The following is an 11,996-nucleotide window of genomic DNA, read 5'->3' on the forward strand; positions in this document are numbered from 1 at the left end:
TATAAACTAACATTTCTAAAGTTTATTTTCATGACTAAGGAGGGAAGAATAGATGTCAAGATAGAAAACATCTTCACTTTCAAAACACATTGCATCTCCATCTCCCCAAAATAATTATAAACCCTTATCTACTAACGATTAACGCACACGCTAACAATCTTAGTATACGCAACATCTCCAAAGTTTGAGACTCATTTCCTCCAAGGAAAAAAGGAAAAAATCTTCACTTTCAACACACATAACGTTCTCATTGCCTCTATGGTAGAAGTAAAACAAGTTATACAACAAATAAAAAAGATGAATTGAAAATCTCCGAAGCTGCTCCCAGGCACGGGACACGAGGAGCTGACTTATGGCTTCAGGCGCATCTCCCAAGGAAAGTGACGGGTCCTCCCCCTTTCCGGAATTAGAAGGTCTGTAGTCTTTTTCCCCCAACACGCCACCGTGAAAACCCTACTTCTTTTCCTAAAATGACACCCTCGACGATCTCATTTTTTCAAGTTTCAAATCTTGAGTGAATCTTGGCTTTCAAAGAGCTTGGTGTAGTTTTAGAAACCCTCTTCTACTCCGTTTTGTCTACGGGATACCACAAGGACTACCTTCTACGTCTCAAGAAGCTCTCTGAACCTAATCCACCAGGAATCGTGTCTCAAACCACTAAGAGCAGCTACTAGGAGTCGACCTCTACTCCTCCAGTAGAATCTCACCTTCGCGGTTTTGCTTACTCGGGTGGTTTTTCTTGTCTCGCAATCTAGAGACTTAGTTACAAATCTGGTTTCTTCGGTGACACTCTTATACGATTCGGAGATGGCAAGGCGTTTCACTGAAGCAGAAAAAGGCAAAGGGGCTCTACGCGAGTCAGATCAACCAACCATCAAAAGGATAAAAGCCCCGTGCCTAGGCACATCTGCTCTCATCAGGGATAACTCTCGTACCCTGATTGGTCGTCTGACAAACCCTCAAGTACAGCGGATCTGGGCTCTTATTCCTTCACTCCCACGACAATGGAACATCCAAGGGAGAGCTTTGGGTTTTGACCTAGGAAACAACTGTTTTCAGTTCAGGTTCGACAGAGAAGAAGACCTAAAAAGAGTCCTAGATAACAGGCCATACCATTTCGACTATTGGATGGTTATCTTGCAACGATGGGAGCCCATTATCTCAGCCTCTTTCCCATCCCAGATCCCTTTCTGGATCAAAATTCGAGCCCTTCCCCTGCACTACTGGCAAGATCGCATGATAAGCGACATTGGGGAAGAACTAGGAACCCTGGAGAACCACGAGCTTACAAAGACAACGGCAAGGGTTAGAGTCCTGGTTGATGGCTTGAAACCTTTGGTAAAAGAAACAATTATTGAATTTGACTCGGGAGAAGAAGCTCACATCACCTTGGAGTACGAACGTCTTGAGAATCATTGCTCCATATGCCAACGTCTTTCCCACAAAAGCGCTCACTGCCCCTCGAGAAGAGATGCTGAAATGCAAAATCAACAGAAAGGGTCGTCATATCAAGATATTGTCAAGAATCAAAGAATTAATACCGAGGGGACAAAGTCCTACAGAGAAAGATTTTCCTCAACAGAGAGTAAGGAGAAGGCGTATCTACCTTCGGTAACTCAACCTTTCCAAGCACGGGTAGATCGCCATGGAAAACCATTTGGAGAGAGAGTAAGCACGAAGCAAACACGAGCACCACCCCCGGATACCTCCCTCCATATGGAACACAAGTCTTCAGAAAGGGCTAGAGAACATGGAACTTCGGTAAATGGTCCGCTTCATATCTCCCCACAACACGTGAAGTCCAGGGAAGCAAGACCACAAAGAAAGGTTAACAACCGTCTCTCCCTACCACAGAAGGAAATGATGCAATGGAGAGAAAAGTACCCTAAAGAAACACATGAGGAGGAAGTAAACTCCCCTGCTATACAACAGATAACTCCACTGCGAGCCCCACTAGCTATCGAGGAAGTGCAAGATCAACTCCATACCCCCATAAACCAACCCCCTACAAGGGAAGCAATCATGGATGATCTGCAAGAGGTAACACGTCAGTACGTTAACTGCCCCGACCCTATCGAATCGGCTGCGAGAAGACAAAGAGTCTTACATGGGGATGCACACAGACAGATGGAGGAGACTGTCGACCGTATCTTAACAGCGGCGGTGGCAAGATACCAAGCAATGTTCCCAACTCCACCTCCTCAGGAAAGGGCAATAGATATTTCAACCCCCCAGCTCCTAGCTGACTCTGCACCCATGAGTACAGAAGGAACTAATACAACAGATCAGCCCAAGGAAGCTCAGGAGGAGAGATTTCCTACATAAGAGGAAACTACCTTAAGGAGAACTAATAGAAGGAGGTTCAAACCGGCCAGACTAAGGTCAACAGTGTCCAGCCCGCTAGCCCTGCAAGGAGCAAGTTCAAAGAAGAGAAACCTTGCTAGGGCGCAGAGATCTCCTAACCGTCGTTCACCGGTCAGCGTCACAGCTATCGAAAATCCACAACAAGAGGCAAGTCAGAGGAATGTTGCAGGTCCTTCTAATCTAGCCAATCATCCTAACATCAGACTTATCCCGGCCATCTCAAAGAAAAAGAAGGATTTTCACGTACCTCAACACCCGGCTCCTTAGTCGTGGCGAGCTGGAATTGTTGTGGGTTGGGGAATCCCATAACAATCCAGCGTTTAAAGGAGATTCGCAAGGTGAATGCTCCTGATATTATCTTCCTGTCAGAAACAAAAAACCCCGGTGGTGTGGTCATGAAAGAACTAAAAGGCATCATGGAGGAAAAGTATTGCATGGTCTCTCCGCATAGTCCAGGAGGAGGAGGGCTCCTTCTAACCTGGAAAAAAGACATCGACATCACCATCCGCTCAACCTCTCATAACTTCATTGATACTACAATAACAAACAAAGGAATCAGCTTCCATGCTACTTTCGTGTATGGAGAACCTGATCACTCAAAGAGGATAGCGGTTTGGAACACTCTAGCAGATCTCCACCCGAATGCAAATGAAGCTTGGTTCCTCACGGGAGATTTTAATGAGATTGTGGACAACAACGAAAAGAGTGGAGGACCAGAAAGATCAGAAGGTTCTTTCTGCGCGTTCCGATCCTTTCTCTCAAAGCTTGACCTGTTCGACACAAAACACTCTGGGAACTACTTATCTTGGAGGGGAGTAAGGGGGACTCACGTTGTTCAATGCAGATTAGACAGATCTATGTGTAACAGCGACTGGGTAGAGCTCTTTCCCTCCTGCAGAAGCCAATACCTCAACTTCGAAGGCTCCGATCACAGACCCCTCCTCTCTTTCCTGGATACAAAAAAGAAGAGAGGAAAGAGAATCTTCAGATATGATAGAAGGTTAAGAGACAACATGAAGGTTAAAAAGATTATCGAAGAAGTTTGGGAAACGTATACTCATCTCTGTGTTGAAGCCCGGCTTAATCTTTGTAGAAAGGCCATCTGCAAATGGAGTAAGGAACATCAGATAAATAGCAGGAAAGCTATAGAGAACCTTAAGGACGAGCTTGAAACAGCAATGATCAACCCAAGTCCAGATGAGGCCTACCTCCACGAGATCAATGCAAAACTTCTTCAAGCCTACAAGGCTGAAGAGGAATTTTGGCGACAGAGGAGTCGACAAGTATGGCTCACTCTGGGAGATTCTAACACTGGGTATTTCCACGCGATGTCTAAAGGAAGAAAAGCAAAGAATCGCTTATCAGTACTTGAAAATGATGAAGGAGAGCCAACGTTTGAAGAAGATCAAATAGCGGAACTTATCTGTCAGTACTATGAGCAGCTCTTCACAGCTAACCAAAGGATGGATAGTTCCCTAATCTCCAGTGTCCTCGAACCACAAATTTCATCAAAATGCAATGAGAATCTGATGAAAGATCCTACACCTTTGGAAATCAAGGAAGCTCTCTTTGCGATTCATCCTGACAAGGCCCCGGGCCCTGACGGTTTTTCCGCCAGTTTCTTCCAATCTCACTGGGAAGTGGTGGGTTCATCAGTGGTTCTTGAAGTTCAGAGGTTCTTCTCAACAGGAGTCTTGCCCCCTACATTGAACCACACTCACATTAGGCTCATTCCAAAAACCTCAGATGCAAAGAAAGTCGCTGATTACCGTCCAATAGCTCTCTGTAACGTCCTCTACAAGATCATTTCCAAGCTTCTGTCACTTCACCTGAATACGGTTCTGGATTCGATCATCTCCGAAAATCAATCAGCCTTCATACCTGGAAGAGCAATAACCGACAATGTCTTAATCACTCATGAAATGCTCCATTATCTCAAAACATCTCAGGCTCAGATCAACTGCTCAATGGCCGTAAAGATGGATATGTCAAAGGCATATGATAGAGTTGAGTGGGTTTTTGTATCAGAGGTCCTACAAAGGTTGGGTTTTCACGGCAAATGGATTAATCTAATCATGCAATGCATCCAGTCAGTCTCCTACTCTTTCCTAATTAATGACACAGTCTACGGATTAGTGAAACCTTACCGAGGAATAAGACAGGGAGATCCACTCTCCCCCTATATCTTTATTTTGTGTGGCGAGGTCCTCTCTGGTCTCTGCAGAAAAGCCGGGAGAGAAGGGTCTTTAAAAGGTATCTGAGTAGCAAGGGGTAGTCCTCGTATCAACCACCTGCTTTTTGCAGATGATACAATGATGTTCTGCCATTCGACTCCAGAAAACTGCCACGCACTGTCAAAACTCCTGCAGGATTATGAAGCTCTGTCAGGCCAGAAAGTCAATACAGCAAAGTCAGCTATTACTTTCTCTAGCAAGACACCACAAGAAGTAAAGACAGCTGCAAAAAGTATCCTAGGAATCACAAGAGAGGGAGGAATGGGCAAGTATCTAGGATTGCCAGAACATTTTGGCAGGAAGAAAAAAGATCTCTTTACCTCCATCGTCGACAGAATAAGACAGTGTGCATCTAACTGGTCATCCCGCTTCCTCTCCAAAGCAGGGAAGCTGACGATGCTACAATCTGTTCTCACAGCCATCCCCTCCTACACGATGTCTTGTTTCGAAATCCCCCTCAGCCTCTGTAAAAGGATACAATCAGCGTTAACACGTTTTTGGTGGGACTCGTCTAGTGAAAAAAGAAGCATGTGTTGGGTCTCATGGGACAACTTGGCAACACCTAAAGCTATGGGAGGACTAGGCCTACGTGATATCCAAATCTTTAATCAAGCTCTTCTTGCAAAATTGGCTTGGAGGATCTTATCTGTGCCAGACTGTCTCCTAGCTAGAGTGCTGAAAGGAAAATACTGCCACCAAGGGAGCTTTCTTACGGTTGAACTACCCTCGGCTTGCTCACATGGATGGAGAGGGATAGTTCATGGGCGAAATCTCCTACGTGACAATATTGGAAAGGCAATAGGAAATGGTCAGAACACAAGTGTGTGGAAAGAGTCTTGGATCTCTCTTGACTCAAACCTAAAACCGTTTGGACCTATCAATGAGCACAACCTAGACCTCAGGGTCTCGGACTTGCTCACAAGCGATCTACAATGGAATAAACAGAGGATAGGAGAGGTCTTACCTGAGTTGAGCGAGCAGATCCAAGCACTGAAACCAATCAAAACAGGCGCTGAAGACATCTATATCTGGCAACCGTTACCGTCAGGAATATACTCCACAAAATCGGGGTATAATCTAGCAGCAAATACTCCTCGACACGCCCATCCTATTGCGGTTATGGGAGAGTTTAACTGGATAAAGGAAGTTTGGTCAGCAAAGTGTTCACCAAAGCTAAGAGTCTTTATGTGGTCTATCATCAAAGGAGCAATCCCACTTGGGGAAAATCTTCAGAGACGTGGCTTACTTACCAATGTAAACTGCACAAGATGTGGAGAAGTTGAAACGCCAATGCATATCTTCTTCAACTGCGCGTTTGCACAAGAAGTGTGGCAAAGAGTCCCCCTCACAACACGGCCCTCCATTGAAGCAAATGATAATTTCCAGAGTATGCTGGTGAAGTTTCGACAGGTCTCTTGTCTCCCCCCATCAGGTATATCATCCCCCGTCCTCCCCTGGATCTGCTGGTCTTTGTGGACGGCGAGAAATAAACTGATCTTCGAGGATAAGACTCTCAACCCTAAGGAAGCCATGCTTAGAGGATTAGTCTCTGCACGTGAATGGATTCAAGCACAAGGCACGATAACACAAAAAAGCAGAGCTCTACCTCAAGGAACCCGACTCCGCGGCGAAGCTGGCACTGACAATAGCTCGACTTGTAACTCAGATGCATCTTGGAACGTTACCACGAGGAGAGCAGGATTGGCATGGATCATTGCAACGCCGACATCAACACAAACCCACGACGGATCGCTATGCACGGAAAATGTCAAATCTCCTCTTATGGCCGAAGCTCTTGCACTCCGATCGGGTCTCCTCGCCGTCGCATCTCTCGATATCACCAGCATCAGGGTCTACTCAGACTGTCAAACGCTCATCAGAGCAATCCAAAAAAAACTCCAGATTAAAGAAATCTTCGGTATCGTCTCAGATATCATGCAGATCTCCTCGGCGTTTGAATCTATCTCTTTCTCCTTTGTTCCACGATCAGAAAACCAAAAGGCTGACTGTTTAGCCAAACGGGCTCTGATCTCTTCTGTTTCTGCACTTGTTTGAACATCTGGGTATTGGGCTTTGTTTTCGGCCCTTTATCTTTCCTTTGCTTTTAATATAATCTCGTTGCACAAAAAAAAAAAAAAAAAAAAGATGAATTACAAGTTTACACTAACAAGTAGCTAACACTAACCTGATTGATAAGATCATATTTCAATACTGAACTAAATATCATCATCCATTATGTCAGGTTCAAGATATCGACTTCTTGTAAAGTCCTAACTTATGATAAGTTTTAGAAATAAAGTTGATGTTATTTTTTCAGTATTTGATGTCATCCTCCTATCTGAAACTCTAATTAGGCAGCATATATATAACATAGTTTTTTGATTTCACAAAGGGGCCATACATTATTCGAGATCCCAAACTACATATTACACAGTACTGCCGATTTGGGAGTCTCATGGGGAACACTAGATATTAGTCATGTTCTTTTGACAAATGCAGTATCTAGCGTCAGCGTCACCAAATATTCGCATCAACTACTTTGTGAAAGAAACGCGGACAGAGATGACGAGAAAAAAATGTCGCCGTAACAGCAAAAGGAGTCACCGCGGTCTCGTTTAATTGACGCTAGAATTTCAAGCGGTCAAATATCATCGGAAATCTGACGCCGCGTCTCGTTTAATTAACACCGGATTCAGTGGTTCTTTGCCATCATGCTTTTAAAGCAACAAAATTACATGGTTAATTGGAGACGTCGACGCTAGACGCAGCGTCTATCAAAAGAACAGGGTTATTAAACAAAGAAAATCGGTCGCCCCACATCAGACCTTTACCAAAAGACTTCATTCCATTGGCCCCCTAATAACCTAACCATACACCTTCTCATATTGGCCTTTTACAGGTGGCACGGTTGTGATCCGTTCCTCCGCACCTCCTACAAGTTCTTGGGCGACGCCCACGGAGACCACTCTGTGTAAACAAACTAGTGTATCAAGATATAGTAATAAGGACCAATAAACAAATTAACCGTTAAACTAGAATGTAAATATACAAAAAATTGTTAACGCCCTTACTTTGAATTCACCACGCGAGAAGATCCTTGTCTTCTTAGGCCTCCCTGGTGGACGTCTTGTATTTGGCGGTGCAAGTATCAGCGCACCAAGAGTGTCGGCCTCAGCAGCTGGAGTCATATAATCTCCGGTGGGGTTGATGCTCATGGAGTAAGCAGCTGCCCAAGTGTTGCGCGTGAACTTCTCACTGACGAGAGCATCTATCCTGCGCTTTGAGTGCATCGCAGCAGCGACAGCATGCTCACATGGGATCAAGAGCATATCAAACTCTAGGCAGCTACAAACCTTCTTATCAAGGTCAACCATGAAAGGGTGTCCGTCCATGCCACGAACTTCAAACTCACCCCCATTGATGTGATGGACAAGCAACCCTGTCGAAACACTGAAATTCTTGGATATCAGTTCTTCTACCTTTGGCGTCACAACACCGCCGCACCCAGCTGATGCCTCACGTCTTCCTGAGAACCACCTCATCAGCATAGACCTAATGTAATCAAGAAGCGCAACTATTGGATATCCCCTTGCTTCCGCCAAAGCGGCATTGAGTGACTCGGCTACGTTACTGGTCATTATATTGTAACGCAAGCCATGACAGTGGGACCGAGTCCAATGTTCGAAACCAGCCCTGACTAGATAATCAGCACAATTAATGTCGACCATCTTTATCTCATTGAAGTGTCTGTAGAAATCAGAGACACGGTAGACCATGTAAGCTAGGTGTTTCTTCTTGAACATAGTGACGATGTTGCGCTGCAGATGGAGAAGACAAGCACAATTCTTGGCTCGAGGGTACATCTGCACTTAGCAATACATCATGATTCGTTTAGTCTATCATATAACTTAAGCTCTAATATTTTAGTTATCAGCTAAGCACATTATTAAAGTCCAAGAAATTGACATGATCGTACCTTCAGAAGAGCAGCGTAGCTGGACTTGTGCCTGTCGGAGACGAAGACCAGATGATACCCATCCTCCACGACATCCAAAAGCTTTTGGAAGAACCAAGTCTAGGAGCTGTCGTTTTCTCCATCAACCACAGCAAAGGCAATAGGGAAAATTTGATAATTTCCGTCTTGCGCACTAGCAGTGAGTAAGCAGCCATCATACTTCCCTTTAAGGTGGGTGCCGTCTACCACAATCACCTTTCTCATGTACATATAACCCTTAACAGAAGCAGCAAGCGAGATGAAGACATATTTGAAACGTTGGACGTCTCCAGCATCACGTGTTGTTTCTATAGCCACCACAGAACCAGGGTTAGCGAGAGCCAACTGCTCCAGATAAGAAGGAAGCATCTTGTAGGCGTCCTTAGTGTTACCCAAACCTTTCTCAATTGCAACTTCCCTAGATTTCCAAGCCTTCCAGTATGTTACGGGAACATGGTGATCAGTGCGCATGAACTCCCTAAGGGTTCCTGGCTTAGGACCAGCGCCAACACCAGCATACTTGTTCCGGACCATCTCACCAATCAGATTAGATGTCGCATGCCTCTTGAAGTCACCTCGCTCGTCTACAGTACAGTTATGCTCCTCATCAACACGCTTAATCTGGAACGTTGGACACCCGGCCAGCTTACTTGCGTACACTCTCCACTTGCAGTTGGTGCCCTTACACGCTAGCACCATTTTCCCAGGTTCTGATCGACGACAGACAAAGTGGAACTTTTTTGCCAAAGCATACAGCGACATGTGTGTCCTGAAAGCAGTTCGATCCATGAAGACTTGCCCGACAAACAAATGTTGATTTCCTTCGTCATCGGTATCGGTTCCAAACGATGGAAGAACATAGATTACTGACAAGTTGTTGGGGTCCAAATAATTACACAAATAAAATGGTGTATGTACACTCACCTTCATCAGCGGAGTCATCATAGGGTAATGGATCTGCAAAGTTTGGGTTCCTATTAGGAGAGAGCGAACCACCGGAAGCACTCACTTGTGTCCTATCAACAACACCCACCTCCGACACTTTTCCTTTACCCTTGGTAATGTAATCAAGTATAGACGGAGGGCTTTTTTGCGTTCCAATTGACAAGGTAGCAGAAATTTTAATAACATACGGGTTAACCTATATAACACAACTGCTAACATATAGACGTAGTAGCTATTGTTTTCCTTATAACATACCTATTATCAGGGCCAAACTCGGATTCGCAACAGGCTGATGAATGCCCTCCTTCAATCTTATCACTCCAGAACCAGCGATCTGGGGGAATGCATTCAGTGGGGCAGCTGAGGAGTCTGTTGATGATTCTGTTCCCTCGCTTGTCTCCAGCGCATCAGCAAATGGAGATTTCCCTTGGGTTAGCCGTGGGTTTCTCAGTTCTGTGGTATCATCATCATCTGTGCACACGCCTAGGAGGAACTGCTGACCAGTTGTCACTTCCCCCTGCCCAAGAATATTTTCCCAATAAGCAGCACCATCCGTTAAACCACCAGGATTATCATTCGCACCCCTCAGTGGTAGACGACTAACATCAGAGATACCACGAAAGAGGTTCACATTAACAGCTAAGTTTCCACTTGAACTCCCGATAATTGTATAGTTATCCCTCCTCTGGAAAAGATAACAAGCAACTACATTGTTGCCTATTGTCACCATTAGCTTCAAATCTTGGATTTCAAGTCTCATGGACATGAATAGATCCACATCTCCATCCCCCCTGACATCCACCGGTGGCCAGGCCACATCTGCGGGAATCCTCATCCACTCCGGAAACTCAAAAGTCAGGCAGACTGCGGTGTCTGTTCCTACACTGTATCGTGTTCGCACAAGATCCATCAGAGATGCGTAAGTCTGGTTCTCGTGAACCATGACGTCGTATCTTCGCTCCGTCGGATCTTCCAGGAACAGCCAACCACGAATTCCAACTTGTTCCCACACACCAACAACCAGTTTAACTAACTGGCCCATTACGAACGACTTATCTGCATTTTTTGGTACAAACAAGTCACTAGTGTTGTTAATTTCATAGGATTCCGCAGACAACAAAATTAATATCAAGCACATTTTTATGTTAGACGTAAACACTATGATCTTAAAAAAAAAAAAAACAACATGACATATTGGTGACATTGAAGCAACAAGTTTCATCTGTACAAAAAATCACTTTAATGGTAGAAGACAAAAAAAAACAAAACAACATCTGAACTATAACGAATATTCAAAATGTCTGAAATCAGCTTTAATGGGTAAAGACAATAAAATGAATAAACCTAAATCTGGAAGATAACGTCTACTCAAAAAGTCTGAAATCATCTTTAATGGTAGAAGACAAAAGATAAGAACATACCTAAATTGGAAGGATAACGACTACTGTAAAAGGAGATTACTTTATGCCACACTCTCGCTTTAACAGTCTCCGTTCTCTCTCTATAAAACAAGTTGCCATTTATCGATGTGGAGGACTCCATTAAATAGAGAATCCGAAACCATACACTGTTTTTGTTAACCTCTAAATCCCGCCATTCTCTGCTACACATAGATATTTTCCAGATTTCCTCCAAATTTCATAGTGTACCTTGCAAATTGCTGTAGCACAACGAGTGGAAGGAAAAGAAAATAGCTGGAGACCCTATATCTATCCGCAACCCTAAGATTGTACTGGAAAGATCATACCAAATCTAACTCTCTCCACGACGCAATCGTACTTCCCCGTGGGTAGGGATGTTAATATGGGCTCAACCTAACTGCAAACCCATTTGTAACCTTAACCCTCATTTTTTTAACATGGTTTAAATAGGGTTGGCCCTAATAGGATCAGGGTTTAAATTCTAACCCTTTTATTTTGATTCATACAACTATTATACAATATTTAATAATGTTTTTCATCAAAAAAAATTTAAAGTCGAGTTTTCTCACCAAAAACTGAACAACGAAATTTTCCGTCGAAACCGCAAAATCGAGTAACTAAAACAACAAAATCGAGTTTTCCTTCCAAAAACGCAAAATCGAGTTTTTCGTCAAAACTTCGAAATCGAGTTTTCCCGCCAAAAAAACAAAATCGAGTTTTTCGCCAAAACCTCAAAATCGAATTTTCCCGTGAAAACGTAAAATTAAGTTTTTCTGGAAAACCCGTACAACTCAATTTCACGGTTTTGGCGGGAAAACTCAATTTGCCGGTTTTGTAGGGAAAACTCGATATTCGGTTTTAGTTTTGGCGGAAAAACTCGATTTTGCGGTTTCGGCGGAAAAACTCGATTTTACAGTTTTGGCGGGAAAACCCGATTTGCCGGTTTCGGCGGAAAACTCGTTTTTGCTGTTTCGGCGGGAAAATGCGATTTTGTAGTTTTCGGCGGGAAAACTCGATTTGCCGGTTTCGGCGGAAAAA

At 44.0% G+C, this 11,996-nt stretch overlaps 3 protein-coding genes across 3 annotated transcripts; all 3 read right to left on the minus strand.

The window, feature by feature from the left end:
* Positions 1 to 6,937: 6,937 nt before the first annotated feature.
* On the minus strand, positions 6,938 to 9,942 carry LOC111204448. The gene is made up of 5 exons (XM_022699193.2): positions 9,793 to 9,942; positions 9,517 to 9,677; positions 8,575 to 9,413; positions 7,670 to 8,461; positions 6,938 to 7,565 (listed from the first exon to the last, which is right to left on the minus strand). Exon 3 carries the CDS (start codon positions 9,379 to 9,381, stop codon positions 8,674 to 8,676), a length of 708 nt encoding a protein of 235 aa, XP_022554914.1. The 5' UTR covers positions 9,382 to 9,413; positions 9,517 to 9,677; positions 9,793 to 9,942; the 3' UTR covers positions 6,938 to 7,565; positions 7,670 to 8,461; positions 8,575 to 8,673.
* BNAC03G26520D lies at positions 7,479 to 8,461 on the minus strand. The gene is made up of 2 exons (XM_013878316.1): positions 7,670 to 8,461; positions 7,479 to 7,565 (listed from the first exon to the last, which is right to left on the minus strand). The coding sequence occupies exons 1-2, from the start codon at positions 8,459 to 8,461 to the stop codon at positions 7,479 to 7,481; spliced, it is 879 nt and encodes a 292-aa protein (XP_013733770.1).
* On the minus strand, positions 9,666 to 11,673 carry LOC125584378. The gene is made up of 2 exons (XM_048752753.1): positions 10,959 to 11,673; positions 9,666 to 10,593 (listed from the first exon to the last, which is right to left on the minus strand). Exons 1-2 carry the CDS (start codon positions 11,146 to 11,148, stop codon positions 9,782 to 9,784), a joined length of 1,002 nt encoding a protein of 333 aa, XP_048608710.1. The 5' UTR covers positions 11,149 to 11,673; the 3' UTR covers positions 9,666 to 9,781.
* Between the last annotated feature and the right edge of the window lie 323 nt (positions 11,674 to 11,996).

The sequence above is a fragment of the Brassica napus genome, chromosome C3, assembly GCF_020379485.1.
Source record: "Brassica napus cultivar Da-Ae chromosome C3, Da-Ae, whole genome shotgun sequence".
Lineage (NCBI taxonomy): Eukaryota > Viridiplantae > Streptophyta > Magnoliopsida > Brassicales > Brassicaceae > Brassica > Brassica napus.